Genomic DNA, 22,330 nt, shown 5'->3' with positions numbered 1-22,330 from the left:
TGCAACCACACACGTCACCACATGAAAAATTGTCCGTGACAGAAAAGTCACGTGACCTGTAATAAACTGTTCCATGATGGAATTAAGATACATTTTAGGCTGATACTGAAAATAAAATAATCGTTTTTCATGCTTATTATGAATTTTCATGATTTTGCAAAGACAAGTGATTTATTTTAATTAGCAAAAAATAAAATAAATCGGAAATACGATGAGGCCCTCCTGGTGGCCGAGGCCCTGGGCAACTGCCCGGTTTGCCCGTTCGTCCGTGCCGCCCCTGCATGCACACACACTAGGGAGCTTCCCAGTTTCTTCAGCCCCAACCCTTACCCATCAACACAACAAACAACTTTGAACAGTAGCAGTTTTATTTTCTTAGAAAAGCTTGTAGACAGCGTGTTAAATCTGCCATTGTTTTGGACTTCTGGACATATTGAGTCATATTTAGAATGCATAATGTGTTCCCATCAACGACCATCCCATAATGATCACTCAGGGTTGCTGGGAGACAAGGGGCCTGTTTGCTTCCTGCGCCGCGAGGGCATCCCATAATATTCACTCTGGGTTGCTAGGAGATGGATGTTCACTGGTTGCTGGGAGACGAAGGGCCTGTTTCCTGCTTCCTGCGCCGCGAGCGCTTGGCCCCGTTGGATTGTGGGGAGGCGCTGGGTTCTCTCCTCTGCTGCAGACGCTCCTCCTTCTTCTGCCTGTAGGTGGCAGTGTTGTCAACGCTGGACTTATACAGCTGATGGAGGGACAGCCTGGCATCTAGAGGGGGAGAGTGGAGGGGGGTTAATGTGCGTGCGTACACACACACACACACACACACACACACACACACACACACACACACACACACACACACACACACACACACACACACACACACACACACACACACACACACACACACACACACACACACACACACACACACACACACGTACACACACACACACTCACACTCACACAAACATACACACACACACACACACACACACACACACACACACACACACACACAAAACTCAATCCGCTAATACTAACATTCTCATGAATTATAAGATATAAGGCTATGAGGCAGTTTAGCATCAAGGATACTGACGCTGAACCCCTAATTGCTCCTGATGTGCAGTGTGCCATCAGTGTGAAAATGTATACCTTGGAAGTCGCTCTGGATAGAAGTGTCTGCTAAACGACTTAATGCCATGATTGTTTTTAAGGGTGGTCACGCACAGCTAACCCAATTCCACTGCCAGGACACTGCATGCACACAAGCACAGGCTGATCACACCGCTCGCTCGCTCACACATACACACACACACACACACACACACACACACACACACACAAGCTTACCTGGCGGAGGGAGACTGTGAGTGTGTAGACCTTCAGTAACTCTCTTCAGATCAGGCTGATCTGCATCACACCGCTAAACACACACACACACACACACATACACACAAATAAATATACACATATACACACACAGTATAACTTTATCATCCTGTTTAACCCCATTCTCTTCATCCTGCTAAATAAAGGTGTTTTATTTAACATGCACTATAGGTAAGCATTTGTGTCTTGTCAGTTTTAATTCTTCATAGGCGTGTGTGTGTGTACCTCCCAGCGTTGCGATGTGTGTGTATACAGCAGCACAGAGAAGGGTGTGTGTGTGTGTGTGTGTGTGTCAGTACCTTCCAGCATTGCGATGTGTGTGTGTGTGTGTGTGTGTGTTTGTGTGTGTGTGTGTTCAAGTACCTCCCAGCGTTGCGATGTGTGTGTATACAGCAGCACAGGTGTGTGTGTGTGTGTGTGTGTGTGTGAGTACCTCCCAGCGTTGTGATGTGTGTGTATACAGCAGCACAGGTGTGTGTGTGCGTGTGTGTGTGTGTGTGTGTGTGTGTGTGTGAATGTACCTCCCAGGGTTGTGATGTGTGTGTATACAGCAGCACAGGTGTGTGTGTGCGTGTGTGTGTGTGTGTGTGTGGGTGTGTGTGTGTGTGAATGTACCTCCCAGCGTTGTGATGTGTGTGTATACAGCAGCACAGGTGTGTGTGTGTGTGTGTGTTTGTGTGTGTGTGTGTGTGTGTGTGTGAGTACCTCCCAGCGTTGTGATGTGTGTGTATACAACAGCACAGGTGTGTGTGTGTGTGTGTGTGTGTGTGTGTGTGTGTGTGAACGTACCTCCCAGCGTTGCGATGTGTGTGTATACAGCAGCACAGGTGTGTGTTGGTCATCAAGAAGCACCCAGAGACGGCCCTGGGGATCAAAGGTCGTATCCAACGGTGACTGTGGGAGGGTCAGACATTGAGTGGGTGTGACTTCAGATCCCGTCTTCATCTCAAAGAGCTGTAGCCTTGGCACCCTGCACATGACACGCCCATTAAAGGGATTTATCAACATGGATCCCATTTTTAGATGTTTGTAGCGGCTAAAACTGATTTTTATTCAATAAAATATTCTCTCGTTCATCATAATCTCTTACTCACACACACCTCACCTCTCACACACACACACACACACACAAACCCACACCTTACACACACACACACACACACAAACACACACCTCACCTCTCTCACACACACACACACACACACCTCACCTCTCTCACACACAGTCACACACAGTCACACACACACACACACACACACACACCTCACCTCTCTCTCACACACACAGTCACACACACACACACACACACACACACACACACACACACCTCACCTCTCACACAGCACTGCTATGTGCTGTCCATCAGGAGAGCTGCTGAGACGCTTTATACACACCCTCTAGAAACAGAGAGAGAGAGATAGAGGAGGGAGAGAGAGAGAGAAAGAAAGAAAGAAAGAAAGAAAGAAAGAGAGAGAGAGAGAGAGAGGTAGTGTTAGGTATTTTTTATACCTGCGTGCTGGTTTAAGAGAGGAGTCACCGGACGAAGCTTTTTTGTAGCAAGATAAGTTTACTTGGTAGTTTGATGATACAATTCAGCCGTCAGTGCAGTGCAGTCAATAATGTTACATCAGGCACCACACCAACGGCTGGAGAACCCGGATTCTGATTTGATACAGACAATGTTCAAACATTTAAAGCCCAAGCCAAGTGATGTCACTCTGGGCCCACAAGCCACCCCCCATGATCATGGGATGGTGACATACCGTCTGTCCCCTCTGTACACAGTAGATCACAAGCTTCAACATCAGCACTTCTAGTTTTATCTAGTGTGCCATATGGTATTATGGTGAAATACTGTTGTTGTTCGGTCTTATCTTACCATGGCATAAGTTGTTATTGAGAAACATGCTCAGGTTGGTATCCATAATGACTTATGACTCTGGTCATCTGTGGTTATACTTTTCCCGTGTGAACCTTACTCACTGTTCTTTTATATGATATATTGATTTTATCTTACAGTAGGAAGAACATAATGTGTGTATTAGCATGTGCTTGTGTGTCTGTGTGTATTACGATGTGTGTGTGTCAGTATGTGTGTGTGTCTGTGTGTATAAGCATGCGTATGTGTGTGTTTGTGTGTGTGTGTTAGCATGTGTGTGTGTGTGTTAGCATGTGTGCGTCTGTTTGTGTGTGTGTTAGCATGTATGTGTGCTTGTCTGTGTGTATGTGCTTGTGTGTGTGTGTGTGTCTGTCTGTGTGTGTGTGTGTCTGTCTGTTTGTGTGTGTCTGTGTTTGTGTACATGTCTGTTTGTGTGTGTGTGTCTGTTATCATGTGTGTGTGTGTGTGTGTGTGTGTGTGTGTGTGTGTGAGTCTCACCTCATCTGTTTCATCTTGGTTTATCAGTTCTGTCAGATCGCAGCTCTGTAACCTCTTGCCTGTTTCATACTCCCAAAGCTTCACTGTACCGTCCTTAAACACACACACGACACACGACACAAGACACACAGACACACAGACACACAGACACAGACACACACACACGATTGATTTCTTGCGTCCTCTGCTATTTCAAACAAGCATGTTGCAAATTGGAGGCATTTATTTCAAACATGTTTCTTCTGATTGGCCCAAGTCTCTCTCTCTATCTCTCTCACGCACGCACGCACACACGCACGCATGTTGCAGGTACGCACGCAGGCATGCAGGCACGCACGCACACACACACACACGCACACAGGCAGCTTCATGAAGTCTGGCCTTACCCCAGATCCTGAGAAGAGCCGGTCGGGGTGCCGGGGAGGGACAAACAGAGTGCTGACGAACCTGAAACACAGAATGGATATTCAGGGTCAGGGGTAGGGTTATGGATATTCAGGGTCAGGGGTAGGGGTATGGATATTCAGGGTCAGGGGTAGGGGTATGGATACTCAGGGTCAGGGTTATGGATACTCAGGGTCAGGGTTATGGATACTCAGGGTCAGGGGTAGGGGTATGGATACTCAGGGTCAGGGTTATGGATACTCAGGGTCAGGGGTAGGGTTAATGATACAGAGGGTCTGGGGTAGGGTTATGGATACTCAGGGTAGGGTTATGGATATTCAGGGTCAGGGGTAGGGTTATGGATACACAGGGTAGGGTTATGGATACTCAGGGTCAGGGGTAGGGGTATGGATACACAGGGTCAGGGGTAGGGTTATGAATACTCAGGTTCAGGGGTATGGATACTCAGGTTCAGGGGTAGGGGTATGGATACTCAGGTTCAGGGGTAGGGGTATGGATACTCAGGTTCAGGGGTAGGGGTATGGATACTCAGGTTCAGGGGTATGGATACTCAGGTTCAGGGGTAGGGGTATGGATACTCAGGTTCAGGGGTAGGGTTATGGATACACAGGAATTAGTTTAATGAACAAGCATCTCCCATCTGATTAACTGATCATCAGGCTCTATCCAGGAATTTCAAAGTTCCAAAAATCATTCTGTGTCTGTGTCTGTGTCTGTGTCTGTGTCTGTGTCTGTGTCTGTGTCTGTGTCTGTGTCTGTGTCTGTGTCTGTGTCTGTGTCTGTGTCTGTGTCTGTATACACTCACTCTGTGTGTGCAAGGCAGAAGGACTGGATGTTGTGTGGGGCTGATTTGAGGCTGACTCTGATCTTCTCGTCTCGGTCAGCAGTGATGACGTAGCGGTCATCAGCAGTCACCACCTTCACAGAGAAGAGAGAACAATGACAACATTCAACACTCTAGAACCACCTTCACAGAGAGAGAACAATAAGAACATTCAACACTCTAGAACCACCTTCACAGAGAAGAGACAGCAATGAGAACATTAAACACTCTAGAACCACCTTCACAGAGAAGAGAGAACCATGAGAACATTAAACACTCTAGAACCACCTTCACAGAGAAGAGACAGCAATGAGAACATTAAACACTCTAGAACCACCTTCACAGAGAAGAGAGAACAATGAGAACATTAAACACTCTAGAACCACCTTCACAGAGAAGAGAGAACAATCAGAACATTCAACACTCTAGAACCACCTTCACAGAGAAGAGAGAACAATGAGAACATTAAACACTCTAGAACCACCTTCACAGAGAAGAGACAGCAATGAGAACATTAAACACTCTAGAACCACCTTCACAGAGAAGAGACAGCAATGAGAACATTAAACACTCTAGAACCACCTTCACAGAGAAGAGAGAACCATGAGAACATTAAACACTCTAGAACCACCTTCACAGAGAAGAGACAGCAATGAGAACATTAAACACTCTAGAACCACCTTCACAGAGAAGAGAGAACAATGAGAACATTAAACACTCTAGAACCACCTTCACAGAGAAGAGAGAACAATCAGAACATTCAACACTCTAGAACCACCTTCACAGAGAAGAGAGAACAATGAGAACATTAAACACTCTAGAACCACCTTCACAGAGAAGAGAGAACAATGAGAACATTAAACACTCTAGAACCACCTTCACAGAGAAGAGAGAACAATCAGAACATTAAACACTCTAGAACCACCTTCACAGAGAAGAGAGAACAATCAGAACATTCAACACTCTAGAACCACCTTCACAGAGAAGAGACAGCAATGAGAACATTAAACACTCTAGAACCACCTTCACAGAGAAGAGAGAACAATCAGAGCATTCAACAGCTTAAAGCCACAGACATTACATTAAACACATTAAACACTCTAGAACCACATTACATTGAACACTCTAGAACCACATTACATCACTCATTAGAACCACATTACATCACACACCTTAGAAAACATGACATTAAACACCTTAGTGTGTGTGAGAGGGAAGAGAGAGAGAGAGAGCGAGAGAGCGAGAGAGCGAGAGAGTGAGAGAGCGACACACTCACCAGGGCCAGCAGCATTGACAGGTGTCCCAGTCGGAGATCTCCAGGTGTGTGTGTGTCTGTGTGTGTGTGTGTGTGTGTGTGTGTGTGTGTGTGTGTGTGTGTGTGTGTGTGTGTGTAACTCACCAGGGCCAGGAGCATTGACAGGTGTCCCAGTCGGAGGTCTCCAGGTGTGTGTGTGTCTGTGGTGGAGAAGGAATACACATCTCCAGACTTATCAGCCGCCCACACACACGCCTCATCGGGAGAGAACGCCAACGCAGTGCATCTACGAACCACCCACCTGCAGGCACACACACACACACACACACACACACACACACACACACACACACACACCATTACTGCACCACAAACAAGAGCAGACATACACACACCAACACAGAAGGCTGGAATACGTAAACTTCACATCGAGGCATCAGGAACCATGATGGAAATATAAAAGGATCCGACTGATCACCACCCTAACTACTTATTCACTCACACACACACACACACACACACACACACACACACACACACAGATCACTACTTATTCATACATCATCAATGCCTCTGCATCCACTGACACACAGACAGACACACACACACACAATGACAGACACACACACACACACACACACACACACACACTCACTCGCTCGCTCACCCACACACTCAATCGCTCACCCACACAGACACACACACACACACACACACACACACACACACACACACACACACACACACACACACACACACACACACACCTGCAGCTGATGAGGTTCCAGGTGGGGTGTGAGCTCAGCAGCAGAAGGCGTTTGCGGTCGTCCGTCAGGGCCAGCAGTCGGCCACTGTGAGAGGCAGCCACAGCCAGAACCACATCAGTTCCTCTCTCCTCTGCCCCCTCCTCCCTACCACACAGACACAGCACAGGGGTAGGGGATATAACGAGAGAGGGATAGAGAGGGGGGGGAGAGAGAGATAGGTATACAGAGATAGAGAGAGGAGAGAGAGGAAGAGAGAGGGGGGAGAGAGAGAGAGAGGGATATGGATAGAGAGAGAGAGAGGAGAGAGAAAGAGGGGGAGATAGGAGGTGGAGGGGGGAGAGAGAGAGAGATGAGAGAAATATATAAAAAACACAATTCAGAATCCGTCTGGGAATCCGATTTATAACTCTCTTCTCTATCCAGTGAGTTCTTCTCTCCGACTCGCCTGTTGCTGTCGCTCGCTCCTGCATCCTTCGGTTTCTGCTCCACCTGACTGCAGTCGAACCCGAACGCCTCTCTGAAACAGACATCGGCATTCAGGATCAACACAACATGATCAAAACAACCAGACCGCGGACCTGGGTTAAGACAGCGACTCACCGATTCTCGCGCGTATGTAGTGCTGTCAAACTTTTTCCGCTGGCTGTCACGATCCACTCACCACACATCACTGCTACAGCCATGTCTGCTGACGGAACTCTCATGCGGGCAGCAGGCGAGGATATGTCGCGGATTTAAGACGTCACCGTTGATGACGCACCCAGCGAGTCTGTAAACAGCAGCAACAGGCAGTGGTGCACTGGCGAACGTATAGCGCGTGCACCATATACTATAGGGAAGGGGGGCGTGTCACGTCAGCGCTAAACTGGAACCCTCCATTATATAGGAAGGCCGTCAAGCTCGCAGGTCGGGTCCAGCTGGGTATATCTTCAGACTTTTAAAGATCCGCAGTTGTTAAATTCCCCCAGCTGGAAGCAATCAGCGAAAGTCTCCGTGCATCCACCTGGAACCTGCCTGCCTCCCTGCCTGCCTGACGTCGCACGGAGCTAAAGAACGGGTAACTTTCATGAAACTTTGTCAAAGTCACCGTGACCCTTGTTTCACCTCGTTTCTGTACCGAACAGCACTAAAGGCCTCGGAACATGGCGTGGCCTGTTCAGTTTAGAGAGCTCGGAGAGAGGAGCCCTGTTTTAAATGATTAGAATCAATCTGGTTTCCGCTTTGCTCGGGCTGATGTCCGTTACTGTTGAATACAGCTTAAATTACAATGTGACACATCGGGCCACTAACTGCAAACCTAACTTCATTGTAGCTTTTAGGTTCAGTGGTGCATGTGCACGTCGACTAGAGTTAAACCCAGAATTGATTTCATAATAGCTTCTGGAGCATACTACCTGTTTAACGATTTGATTATGTATTAACTGTTACATGATTCAGACTGCAGCTTCAGTCAAGCTAACGGTCGTTTTGTGATTGTGTATCTTGTAGGTGTTTGTTTTATTGTCGCCATTCTCCGTGATTCAGGGGGTGGAGACTTGAGTCCTGAAGAGCGTGCGCCCACTGGAACACAGCAGCAGTAAAGATGGCGGCCTCCTTGCTGAAGATCGGACGCCTCGGCGCGCTGAAGGTAACACAGTGTTCTTTCTCAAATAAAACCATGTCGGGAGCCCGCTACCTCGCGTGGACTGGCTTAAAATATCACCCATGGCTGATAGATGCTACATTTAAATGCATGTCGCTGAAATGTTTTTCCCAGCGCTTGGAAAAGATGAAGTTTGGCTGCGTGTGGAAACCGTCATGAACATTAAGTTGTAGTACTTGAACGGTTTTGCAATCGAGGGGCATGCTGAAATTCACGTTTTGTTTGCCTTAACTAAATAATACAGTACCCTAACAAATATACAAGATTGTGGTGCAGTGGTGAGTCTTGACGCTGGTTTATTCACTTTTAACACGTAATCAAACCGGGGCACTCGACCATAATCTACTTGATGTAACAGCGCTGAACCAAACAGCAAAGCAAATGCAGGTAGTCCGTGCGAGATAAGTTTCAACACCCTTCGGATATCCAGAGCGCATACATCGGTCCACCGATAGATTCTGCTCGGAACCGCAACGCTGGACCCTGCTCGGCACCGAACTGGCGGCGTGCCACCTCTGACACGGTCTTGAACCACCATAATCTTGCATGGATATTACAAAAATCAAAGATAATGTTAGCAATTCCTGTAATGTCCGTGGCATAGGCTATTTAAAATATCAGTTGTTAAACCGAATTAGTTCATGGCACTAGAAGGTTCTGAAGGTGACTAGGTCAACTGAAGAACTAAATGTTCCGGCTGTTGCATACCATAACCTATGCAATCAGGCGGAAGCTAAGGCAAGTCATATTTATTAATACAGCACATTTAGAAAACAGTTGACCAAAGTGCTTTACAAGTAAATCACAATAAAATGAAATATCAAAACAAATAGAAAACCTGACAAAACACTAAAATCACAAAAACTAAATACAATTCATTTGGTAAAAAATCTAATAGAAAAACAAAAAGCAACACACTCAACTAAGCATCTATATAAACATTAAAAGAACAGAAACACCTCTTAAAGGCACCCAGTGCAACTTTCGGGGCTTAAAAATAAACATTCAATTTCTAGTCTTTTTTACACGTAGTACGTTTCAATAACTCCATACCATTACATATCGACATTCAAGGAGCAAAGATGAGGCGTCGTTGTGTGGTGAGAACTGATAGAAAATCGATAACAATAAACAATTTATTTAATAAATAAAGCAGGATTCCAGTCGATGGAAAAATGGCCTCCCCCCACCGGCGATTGTTGTTGTTTACAATTTTCTATCAGTTCTCACCACACAACGACGTCTCATCTTTGCTCCTAGAATGTCGATATGTAATGGTATGGAGTTATTGAAACTTACTACGTGTAAAAAAGACTAGAAATTGAATGTTTATTTTTCATTGAATGTTTATATAAAGTTGCACTGGGTGCCTTTAACAGAAAGCAAATATACAAATGATCAACTAAGTTCAGGGGGATCTAAATGCTAAGGAACAAAAGTGGGTTTTGACTAACACTTGTATGACAAAAGAACTCTCCTGCCACCAGTTGCCATGGCGGCTGAAACGGAGTAGGAAGTATACCGTTTTGGACCCATAAAAAAGGGGGGGGTCACGACACCCCTGAAGAAAATGTATCTTGTATCCCTTAATGTCTTAAAATGGCGTTGATGCAGACCCAGTGTTACACCTTTGCCTCATTAAGTATTTGCAGGTCTATGTTTATGCACATAAGTCCCGACTATATCTGCCCTCGGCCTGGCTACGTTATCGAACAGATAATAATGTGTTTCTAATGTAAGGTAAACATTAATTAAACAAAATGATACTTAAAAATGATGAGACTTCACTTTCAACAGATTTGAGGTATCACACATGACTGCATTCAAGCATTACATGATCTACTAAAACAACTTAAGCACAGGGAGAGGCCAAAGGAACTCCAGAAAATACATATTTTGAGTGAATTTATTAATAAAATAATAAATCTGACCATCCACATATCAAAAGTCAAACTCCAGGAACTTCTCATCCTACTAAACAGAAGGGAAATAAGTTGACGTTTGTCTCCTAAACTCACCATACAAGCTTCAAATTCGATTTATATATTTATAATTATGCGTATCTTCCCAAACACTAGTCAGTGGGCATACACCATTAACTCTATTCGTAGGCAGTTCCGTATAACCAACAATAACAGCGGTAGCGTTAGCTTTCAGTAGCCAATGAAAACCACTTATGTTAGCTTAGCTGACGCTAGCTAGCCCGTTCACAAGCCACTGCTATAACAGGTGATGGTCCTGTTATCTGCCCTCCTGGGCTCCCTAGTTGCCCATAGCTTAACACAAAAACATGTCAAAAGTCTAGAAGACTTCAAGTGTTGTCCCTTTCAATGTTGGATTCGTCAGATTTAAGCTTAGCTAGCTAGCCAGAAACCGATCCTAAACTGACGACAGCTAACCAAAGCAGCTCATCAGCAGTTAATGCAGGAGAAGCTCTAGTAGAAGACTCGGTTCTCTGGTACAGAGTTAAGTGTTGGTTTATCACTTTGGACAAAAACATCCTCTAAATACCATAAGCATTTACATCCTTGGTACTTCAACAGCACGGCTCATATTAGCTAAATATTACGTTCATATCATGAAGGTTCTGTTGGACCATCCATGCTTGCGTTTGAGAGAGCTATCAGCAGCAATGCTCCCAAAATGCCTGCGACGTCCTGCCCAGCTGGCGATTACGGCTTCCTGTTCGTGACACAAAGTGTCAATCTTGCGTTTGCTCTTAGTACCACTAAGTATTAAGCAGTTAAATAAAAATGTGGCAAAGAATATTTTACACTAAATGTATCTAATATTGTGTTGGTCATATTTAAATTATTCTTTACGTTTTGTTGGGGGGGAAGAGGATAAAATAAAAAAACGCATATTCAATCGCAATATTTTGGGGGGCGATTATTTTCCCAAATCGTTCTGCCCCTTATGAAAATATATAGGGTTAGGTTTATGTTTAACACACAGACACTCACACAAGGAAGCACAGAAATCTGCGTGACATTTCGGTCCGGGTAGGTACTGGTTGTAAAGGAACCTGTGCCATATTGGATCCGGTTCTCGGTACCCAACCCCACTCACACATATCCTGTAGCAAAGGCTGGGTTTGGTCTCTCCCCAATGAACAGGATTCTGACATTTTTGCTCAACAAATGAAATTTTCAACACTCAAAATGACAACGTGTGTGTGGGTGTGTGTGTGTGTGTGTGTGTGTGTCTCAGTGTGTGCAGGCGGAGAGCTGGGCGGTCCTGAGACGTGCTCCATCCGCTGCGCTCAGTTCAAAGTCTGGAAACAACAAGAATTCCAAGAAGAAGTCAAGTGAGTCTCCCATGGGTGGGGGTGTGTGTGTGTGTGTGTGTGTGTGTGTGTGTGTGTGTGTGTGTGTGTGTGTGTGTGTGTGTGTGTGTGTGTGTGTGTGTGTGTGTGTGTGTGTGTGTGTGTGTGAAGTCATTTGTACAGTCAGTGAAGGTCCTTAGCTCCCGTAGACAGTTCGTCATACTCAGGAGCTCCTCTAGAATGTTCTTGAGAAGGGTCTGATCTAGTGATCCAGTGATCCAGTGACCACCTCTAGAATATTCACAAGGATGACACTGCTGCTCTTCTGGCAGTTATTTGTCTAAAGCAGTTATCTCCAGAGGAACGTTTCAGGAAGTGGAATCACAAAGTTGTGTGTGTGTGTGTGTGATGAAGTGGATCACCAAGTGATCTGTGTGACTTATGGTGTAGCACTAGTCTCTCTTTCAGGCTGTGTTCAATGCAGTTGTTTGGTTAACACAGAAATCTTACTGTGTGAGATGGCCCCGAAGTCAGGTTGCCTCATAGACACTTCAAAGAGACTAGGAGGAAGTGGAAGACCTGAAGAGACCAGGGAGGAAGACCAGGGGGGAAGACCTGAAGAGACCAGGGAGGAAGATGAAGACCTGAAGAGACCAGGGAGGAAGACCTGAAGAGACCAGGGAGGAAGACCTGAAGAGACCAGGGGGGAAGATGAAGACCTGAAGAGACCAGGGAGGAAGACCTGAAGAGACCAGGGAGGAAGTGGAAGACCTTAAGAGACCAGGGAGGAAGACCTGAAGAGACCAGGGAGGAAGACCTGAAGAGACCAGGGAGGAAGACCTGAAGAGACCAGGGAGGAAGACCTGGAGAGACCAGGGAGGAAGACCTGAAGAGACCAGGGAGGAAGATGAAGACCTGAAGAGACCAGGGAGGAAGACCTGAAGAGACCAGGGAGGTTGGAGAAGATCGGTGAGGGTTACACCTAGGGAAAGCGAGGTGAGGGTTTGTTAGGGTTGAGGGTTACACCTAGGATAAGCGAGGTGAGGGTTTGTTAGGGTTGAGGGTTACACCTAGGGAAAGCGAGGTGAGGGTTTGTTAGGGTTGAGGGTTACACCTAGGGAAAGCGAGGTGAGGGTTTGTTAGGGTTGAGGGTCTGACCTAGGATAAGCGAGGTGAGTGTTTGTTAGGGTTGAGGGTTACACCTAGGGAAAGCGAGGTGAGGGTTTGTTAGGGTTGAGGGTTACACCTAGGGAAAGCGAGGTGAGGGTTTGCTGAATACTTCTGGCCAACCTAGTGGCTGAAGATCAGGAAGAGATTTGAAGAATGGTATGGAAGATGGAAGATGCAAGGATGATCAGGAGATTGTGATCCTGAAAAACTTTGGCTTTCCATTGTCATCTATGCTCTGTGATAATATGAATTGTATTCCCTCCACAAAGTTCCAAATATTTTCATTGTTAGTTTTTGTATTCTATAGAGACTTTATCTCTCAATTATTTTGGTCTATGTTGATCACGACTGTTTAACACGATAACTCATTCACTTTTTCCCTAGGATATTTTTTCAGCAGCAGTGTGGTTGTGCACACAAACATGCGCAATTCTGGACCCTCAATTTTTTTATTCAATCGATTTTTTAGTAGCAGTATTATCAATGCCTGATGCTATTATATTATCATGATAAAGTAACTTTTATATTTTGCCATGGTAAATAGACAAAAATACAAACAAGTTTTTCTTTTCTTTTCATCTTTAGTTAATTTGTTTTCCAAGTACGGCCGATTCAAGGAGATGCTAACGCTAGGTCTGCGTTGAGCATCATTGTTGAAACGGAATGCAGCTTATTAATCATTTTCTCAAATACGTTGTTTCAATTCTATTTATATGGCTCCAAAACAATAAAAAAGTTGTTTCTTTAATCGATAGAAGCCATAATCGATAGTAGCCATAATCGATAGAAGCCTTAATCGATATAAGCCATAATCGTAATTGAAACTAGATTAATTGTGCAGCGTTGATGCTGCCTGGGAGGTTAGCGGTCCAACTTTCCGTATCAACGACGTCAGCTCCCAATCCCACATGATACGGTTGATTAGCATCAAATAAACGGCTTTCGATGTGAGTCGAATTGGGACCTAGTAGTGGACCTCTGCTGGACCCCGTGGTCCCCACAGTACAGTGTTGGGTTTTTGGGCGTGGTGATGACGCTGTGAATAAACCCATGTGTGTACCCTCCTCTCCCCTACTCGTCCTAGAAGAGGCGGCAACTCAGACCTACTTTGACCTAGAGAAAATGGTCCAGCACAGAACGATGGTGGATTTCCCCAAGAAGGAGAGCCTGGCGGCCGCGGCTGAATTAGCAGCTAAATCACCGGTGGTTGAGCCTGCAGCTGAGGCCGCCACCCCCGTAGCTGAGGTCGCCGCCCCTGTAGCTGAGGCTGCTGCAGCTGAAGTTGCCCCAGTTGTTGAGGCAGCTGCCCCAGTAGAAGCTGCCCCTGAAGTTGCCCCCGAAGTGGTTGCCGAAGCCCCAGCAGAAGCTGCCCCCGTTGTTGAGGCTGCCGCAGCTGAAGTTGCCCCCGTTGTTGAGGCTGCTGCAGCTGAAGTTGCCCCTGTAGAAGCTGCTGCCGTGGCTGAAGCTGCCCCCGTTGTAGAATCTGCTGCAGCTGAAGTGGTTGTTGAAGCTGCTGCAGCTGAAGTTACCCCAGTTGTTGAAGCTGCTGCAGCTGAAGTTGCCCCAGTTGTTGAAGCTGCTGCAGCTGAAGTTGCCCCAGTTGTTGAAGCTGCTGCAGCTGAAGTTGCCCCAGTTGTTGAGGCTGCCGCAGTCGAAGCTGCCCCAGCAGAAGCAGCTGCCCCCGTTGTTGAGGCCGCTGCCCCTGAAGTTGCCCCTGAAGTGGTTGCCGAAGCCCCAGCTGCAGAAGCTGCCCCAGCAGAAGCAGCTGCCCCCGTTGTTGAAGCTGCCCCTGAAGTGGTTGCTGAAGTGGTTGCCGAAGCCCCAGCTGCAGAAGCTGCTCCAGTTGTTGAAGCTGCCGCAGCTGAAGTGGTTGCCGAAGCCCCTGCTGTAGAAGCTGCCCCCGTTGTTGAGGCTGCTGCCCCTGAAGTTGCCCCTGAAGTGGTTGCTGAAGTGGTTGCTGAAGCCCCAGCTGTAGAAGCTGCTCCAGTTGTTGAAGCCGAAGCCGAAGCTGCAGAAGCTGCCCCCGTTGTTGAGGCTGCCGAGGCTGAAGTTGCAGCTGAAGTGGTTGCCGAAGCCCCTGTTGTTGAAGCTGCCCCAACTGTAGAAGCCGAAGCCCCGGCTGTTGAAGCTGCCGCTGAAGAAGCCCCAGCTGTGGCAGAAGTTGTCGTGGAGGCTGTGGCTGAGGCATTGGCTGAGGCTGTGGCTGAAGTTGTCGTGGAAACCCCAGTGGAGGCTGTAGCGGAGGCTGTAGCAGAGGTTGTGGCTGAAGCTGTAGCAGAAGCTGTGGAAGCTGAAGCCACCCCTCTTGCAGAAGACCTGGTGGCCGCCGCTGCAGATGGTACACCTCTCTCACACACACACACACACACACACACACCTCTCCCCAGTCTGGTGAACACACACACATACCAACGCTTCATGGTATTCACACACTTCGTCCTTCACTCACCCACCCACCCACCCTCTCTTTTCCTGCATCGGTCTCCACCCTCTCCTGGGGTGACCTCAGGTTAAACTGTAAGCTCCACCCACTGAGGCTCCTCCTCCTCCTCTTGGGCTTTGGTGAATGATTGACATCCTCTGTCTCCAGTTGTCATTCCCACTGTCTTTTCCCTTAAACTCTGGAGAACCAATCACATTCCAGTGTGTCTGTCTGAGGCCACAGACCCATGAGAACCGCTCAGACCTCCAAACCTAGACCTGGTTTAGGGTTTAACCCCTAGGTCACTTTAGACCTCCTGACCTGGTTTAGGGTTTAACCCCTAGGTCACTTTAGACCTCCTGACCTGGTTTAGGGTTTAACCCCTAGGTCACTTTAGACCTCCTGAGGGGGGGGGGGGGGGGGGGATTTGGACCATATATGCAGTAGCTTGCATTACAATAGCTATAAAAACACCGATAGTAGTATAGCTGGATGGCAATAGCTTGCTTCAGCAGTAACTTGCTTCTGCTATGGCAACACCTGACTAGCCTGCCATGTTTTAAGTATAAATGGACTGACGGGCTGCAGTTTCATGAAGATAACGAACCTCATTGGCTATCTAATTGAGGAAGTGTTAGCATTAGCTCATAACTGTAGCTCGTAGCAGTAGCTCGTAGCATTAGCCCATAGCATTAGCTCTTAGCATTAGCTCATAGCATTTGCTCATAATTAATTACCTTTTCTGATGGGTACCCAGCGCCCAGTTTCAGAGAACCAAAGTTGAGCCGTTGACAAAGGAATAACTGCATAGCTTTCTGGCACTGAACTACCGCTAAATTGTGATTAGGAAAGCATGGATTAAAAATAGTTGAAGCCACACAACAGCTTTATGGTCTAACGAGTGTGAAGAATCTCTGATGCAGTATTCCTGTGTCTATAAGTCAACAGAGAGTGTGATTGGTTCTTTCATGTTGCCTCGTTGTAAAATCTGGCCGTTAGATAACAATGCTTCATCACCTTCACCTTCATCATCGGTAGTTTATCGCTAGTTTATCGCTACTGCTTCTGATCTGCTCATACTCTCCACTGATTACTGGTCACTCCACCCGCTACCCGTCACTCACCCATTACTAGTCGCTCTAAATCCGCTCCTGGTTTTGCTTCACCCATAACTGGTCACTCCACACCCGCCGCTGGTCACATAGTCCTGCATCTGGGCATGTTGGCATGGCACTGCCTCACTGCACGCTCCCCTCATCCCTATGACCAATCCTGATCATGAGGTCATGCCTGCTCACCTGGTTAAGGTCATGGGGTCACGCCTGCTCACCTGGTTAAGGTCATAAGGTCACGCCTGCTCACCTGGTTAAGGTCATAAGGTCACATCTGCTTGCCTGGCTGGGATCATGGGGTCATATCTGCTTGCTTCATTTTTTTTGTATTTTTTGTTTGCTGATACTGCATTACTGTCAGCATGGGGTGACTGGCTGCATGAACTCAAACCTTCTTTTCCCTTTTTTTAATTGTTTATTTTTTTCTGTTTGTCTCTGCGCCGGTCTTCCACCGCCATATTTCATTCCCTCGCCCAGCTCCTCCCCCTCTGGTCCCTCCCCCTCTGGTCCTTCCCCCTCGGGCTCCTCCCCCATGGCCCCTCCCCCCTCACTATTTCTGCTGGTGGTATAGCGCCCCCTTCTGGCTGGATTCATTCTTTTGTTTATTTTTGTTTTGTGACATTGTGTAATGTCTCTCCAGCGCTGGGTATCTTGTAAAGGAGTTCATTTTAATAGCGCTGAAACCTTTTTAAGAAGATAATGTTAATACTGAAACCTTTTAAAGAAGATAATGTTAACACTCAAATCTTTGTAATCCATTGTAATGTTACAGCTAATGATATATTCTGAATCCCTGGTAAGCTAATATTGTTTTTCAGTAAGTTGAAGCTAATATTGCTATTCAATATGTTAACGCTAATGTTAATGTTTGTCTGAATCCCTGTACCATTTAATTATTATAATTTGTGTGACACTTGATGTAGCCTTTTTTCTTTTATACCTTTTATGAAGCTGTGGTGTTATAATGCCACATAGCCCTGGTGTATATAGCCCTGGTGTGGTTATAATGCCACATAGCCCTGGTGTATATAGCCCTGGTGTGGTCATAATGCCACATAGCCCTGGTGTATATAGCCCTGGTGTGGTTATAATGCCACATAGCCCTGGTGTGGTTATAATGCCACATAGCCCTGGTGTATATAGCCCTGGTGTGGTCATAATGCCACATAGCCCTGGTCTACATAGCCCTGGTGGTGTTATAATGCCACATAGCCCTGGTGTATATAGCCCTGGTGGTGTTATAATGCCACATAGCCCTGGTGGTGTTATAATGCCACATAGCCCTGGTGGTATTATAATGCCACATAGCCCTGGTGGTGTTATAATGCCACATAGCCCTGGCGTTCATAGCCCTGGTGTGGTTATAATGCCACATAGCCCTGGTCCTCACTCCCTTGTTTCTCCTCCTCTTGTCATTTCCTGTTCCTGGCACCTCTGCTCCTGGAGTCATGTGATGACCGTAGTCTTTCCTCCCTCACAATACTCTCCTTTACTCCTTGTGTAATGTGAATGCCTCTCTCAGCACACAGGTGTATTTGTGTGTGTGTGTGTGTGTGATGTAATGTAAATGTGCCTTTCCCAGCACTGTCTCTGTGCATGAGGGTTCTGGATTCTTCCGTGTGTGTGTGTGTGTGTGAGATTGCCTCTCCAAGCACACAGGTGTGTGTATGTTTGAGTGTGTGGTGTCTAACTCTGCTCTGTGTGTTTCCAGTGGGCATGGATCCGATCCAGAGGCTCTTCCTGGACTCCATCCGCCATTACTCCGCCCAGAGCACGTGAGTCCCCCGCAGTGTGTGTGTGTGTGTGTGTGTGTGTGTGTCTTTATGTGTATGACTGTCTGTGTAAGTGTCATTACTCCGCCCAGAGCACGTGAGTCCCCCGTCTCCATAGGGATACACAACACAGCTGGTTGTCATAGTAACGCACAGAAGCGATGTTAGTCATGTGGCCCTTGTCCAGTGTACAGTGTGTGTGTGTGTGTGTATGACAGTAAAGGGTAGACTCTTAATCATTTCATCCATAGTGTGTGTGTGTGTGTGTGTGTGTGTGTGTTTAACCTGTGACCTCCTCTCCCAGGGTGTCTGGTGGGCTGGTAGATGCGGGGCCAGAGTACCATAAGGCGCTGGCTGATGAAGTCGCCAAACTGCAGCGTCTCTACGGAGGAGGAGACATGGACGCCTTCCCAGAATTCACCTTCCCAGGTACATGTCAATCTACAGCAGCTCTATCTACACCCTCTATATCTACACACACACACACACACACACACACACACACACACACACACACACATATCTACAGCAGCTCTATCTACACCCTCTATATCTACATAAATAATAATAATACAAGTAAATACACACGGTTCACTTTCTTGGTGTTTCTTCTCTTCCAGAGCCCAAGCTGGAGGAAGTGTCTCCTAAGTAAACGACCGCCTGCTCTTCTCTCCTGCTCTCCTCCTCCTCCTCCTCCTCCTCCTCCTCCCTAGAGTCGGGAGGTCGTGACCCCTAACCCTCTACCTCCTGGACTCTGTTGTCAGATGAACTCTTTGGTTTCATTTGTATGTGGGAACCTGATGGCCTTTTAGCCAAGAACTCTTACACACACACACACACACACACACACACACTCTTGTGGAAATGTGATGGCCTTGTTGCTTGTAAAGGGAATTGCTGACGCCAGGCAGGGGTCTATCCGGTCCTGACTCTGATGCCTCTGTGTGCCTCCTCCAGAAGGGGGCGCTGTGTGAATGTCTGGATAAAAGAAATAAATAAACTCTATTGTGATCCACTCCGTCTCCGGTAGTATTTATGGTTTTAAACTCTATTGTGATCCACTCCGTCTCCGGTAGTATTTATGGTTTTACCTCCTCAGTCTCCAGGACTTGATTTGATAATACATTCTATGGTTAGAGTTGGAGTTAGTTCCATTCCAAACAGAAATAACAGAGAAGAGGTAACTGCTGCATGAGCCAGGTGACCGTGAGGATGACCTTCAGCTGCTCTGCCCCAGTCTGCCATTGTTTCTGCCCTCACCTGGCAGGAACAGTGTGTCTCTTCAGTCCAGGTGTGTTCTCCAGCCAAGGCAGGTGTGTTCTCCAGTCCAGGTGTTTATTCTCCAGTCCAGGCAGGTGTGTTCTCCAGTCCAGGTGTTTATTCTCCAGTCAAGCAGTCTTGAGGGCGCACACAGGAAATGCCCTCTTTGTTTATGAATGTAGTCCTACATGTACCGTTAGGTCCATAAATATTTGGACATTGACACAATTTTCATCATTTTGGCTCTGTACACCACCACAATGGATTTGAAATTAAACAATCAAGATGTGCTTTAAGTGCAGACTGTCAGCTTTAATTTGAGGGTATTCACATCCAAATCAAGTGAACGGTGTAAGAATTTGACTCTGTTTATTTACAATAGAAGCTTGTGCACATGAATAGCCCTTCAGGCTACAGGACCACATGTCAGTTTCTCTGGTCTCTTTTCAGGAGGCAGAAATGTTAATGTTAATGTTTCATTTTGTACTGAAGGAAATGGCATAACTGATAGCTGAAGCTTGTGTGGCGGGGCTCTCTTGCTACAGCTCTTGTTAGCCTTCTCACCAACCATACTGGTGGTCCATACTAAGACATGTCTTCAAATCATCTGTTTATTCTGATATATCTGTGGTACACATTGTTTTTTATTTCTATTGGTTCATCATTTGACATTTAAGCAATGTTTTGTCTAAATAGTTGGATAGATGTTATTCTTAAAGTCTAGATCCTCACTAGCATTCACAGAATGAATAGATGTGATTCTTAAAGGAAGAAGTGAAATTAGGATATGAACCATTACCTGCCCTCTACATGATGGGTGACAGGTTTGCACTTTCCTACAACACTGATGACAGATTACCATATCAGTGTCCCTGGACTCAAATTCACCCCTTAAATGATAAAAGCTCTATAAATAACATAAAAGAGGGTGTTCACAGACTGAGTCGCACAAAGTGCTCCTGCAACTACTACTACTACTACTTCTGAGAGGGAAAGAGTGATGTTAAAGATGAGGGCTGTCATCACACTGCTTGTGCTGCTGCTCTCCATGTGTGGATCTCAAACTCGGAGCACCCAGACGGAAGTTCACACAGAGAGCCAGAGCACTGGGGCTGTTGCTGCTGCTGCTGAAGTCTCTGCTGAGCTCAGGGAACTCAGAGACATGGTGGACAAGCAAGGAATCACATTAGTGGAGCTGACAATGACTCTGAGCTTCACTCAGGATGAGCTACAGAACACCAAAGATCTGCTGCACAAAGTAGAGGCTGACAATTATGCTCAAGACATGGAGATGACAGCTGTGAAGACCAGACTGACTGAAAGTGAAACTGAAGTGGTGAATCTGAGGAATGATCTGAGGTCAGTTACTGAGAGACTGGTAGCCACTGAGACTGACATGGAGCATGTGAAGAAAGACACTGCAGCACAACACACAGACCTGACCACTATGAAGACTGAACTGGTGGAACTGAAGATGGAACATGCAGCACAAGAGGCAGAACTGACAGCAGTGATGACCAGACTGGCTGCAAGTGAATCTGAAGTGGTGAATTTGAGAAAGGAAGCTGCAGCACAGACAACTGATCTGAAGTCAGTTACTGAGAGACTGGTAGCCACTGAGACTGACATGGAGCATGTGAAGAAAGACACTGCAGCACAACACACAGACCTGACCACTATGAAGACTGAAGTGATGAACCTGAAGATTGAACAAGCAGCACACACCACACAGATGGCCACTATGAAGGCTGAAGTGGTGAACCTGAAGATGGAACTGTCTGCCAGTGAGACTGAGGTGGAGAAACTGAAGATGGAACAAGCAGCACAAGAGGCAGAGCTGACAGCAGTGAAGAGCAGACTGGCAGCCACTGAGACTGACATGGAGCATGTGAAGAAAGACACTGCAGCACAACACACAGACCTGACCACTATGAAGACTGAAGTGATGAACCTGAAGATGGAACAAGCAGCACAAGAGGTAGGGCTGACAGCAGTGAAGACCAGACTGGCAGCCACTGAGACTGAAGTAGTGAATCTGGAGAAAGAGATCACAGAAAAGCCCAAGGTGGCATTCTCAGCAGGTCTGACCGACTCAGGATACATAGAGGCTGGGAATACTGATCTGAACTTGGTCTTCACTAGAATCTTCACCAATGTTGGACAGGCCTACAGCAACATTACTGGCTTCTTCACAGCTCCAGTAAAAGGAGTCTACTACTTTAGATTCACAGTCATGGATAACCTATCCTCCCGCACAATGGATATCAGGATTGTCAAGAATGGAGAGCAGGTCATGTTGTTGTATGATTATGATAATGATGGGCAACCCTCCTATCTCTCCAGTGGTGTGACTGCAGCTGGAGGTGGGAGATGTAGTTAACATGCAACTCCCTGCAGGCAACTGGCTCTATGATGATTCTTATAACCGCAACTCCTTCAGTGGCTTCCTTCTCTTTACTCTTTGAAGGGAACACACTGCTCAACTGCTAAATAATATTAAAAAAATGATAAATAATGATAAATAATATACTTCATGATCATGCTCAAATAAAGCACTTTTAAACTTGAATCCTTCTCTGTCATTATTGGAAATATTAGCTATGCTTTATCAACACAGTTTAATGCTTATTTTGTCCTGTTTTTTATCAGGACTGTGTTCTTT

General features: G+C 46.4%; 2 protein-coding genes across 3 annotated transcripts; one reads left to right on the top strand and one right to left on the bottom strand.

The window, feature by feature from the left end:
• Positions 1–518: 518 nt before the first annotated feature.
• On the bottom strand, positions 519–7,708 carry wdr4 (WD repeat domain 4; the record flags this gene model as incomplete). Its single annotated transcript, XM_080839163.1, has 11 exons — positions 519–768; positions 1,360–1,432; positions 2,188–2,368; positions 2,731–2,795; positions 3,776–3,868; positions 4,162–4,222; positions 4,986–5,098; positions 6,403–6,559; positions 7,026–7,155; positions 7,433–7,542; positions 7,626–7,708. The coding sequence occupies 11 exons, from the start codon at positions 7,706–7,708 to the stop codon at positions 584–586; spliced, it is 1,251 nt and encodes a 416-aa protein (XP_080695289.1). The 3' UTR covers positions 519–583.
• A 96-nt stretch (positions 7,709–7,804) lies between these two features.
• Positions 7,805–19,423, top strand: LOC308365756 (uncharacterized protein). Of its 2 annotated transcripts, none has more exons than XM_080839335.1 (7): positions 7,805–8,082; positions 8,550–8,652; positions 11,878–11,974; positions 14,190–15,440; positions 18,348–18,411; positions 18,713–18,837; positions 19,029–19,423. In XM_080839335.1, exons 2-7 carry the CDS (start codon positions 8,608–8,610, stop codon positions 19,058–19,060), a joined length of 1,614 nt encoding a protein of 537 aa, XP_080695461.1. In that variant the 5' UTR covers positions 7,805–8,082; positions 8,550–8,607; the 3' UTR covers positions 19,061–19,423. The 2 variants fall into 2 exon arrangements, with proteins under 2 accessions (XP_080695461.1, XP_080695462.1); XM_080839336.1 differs by having other exon boundaries at positions 8,514–8,652.
• The last annotated feature ends 2,907 nt before the right edge of the window (positions 19,424–22,330 follow it).

This window comes from Sprattus sprattus (genome assembly GCF_963457725.1).
Source record: "Sprattus sprattus genome assembly, chromosome: 5".
In the NCBI taxonomy this organism is placed as follows: domain Eukaryota; kingdom Metazoa; phylum Chordata; class Actinopteri; order Clupeiformes; family Clupeidae; genus Sprattus; species Sprattus sprattus.
Note: the sequence above shows the minus strand (reverse complement) of the source record. Positions and strands in the feature narration are given on the sequence as shown.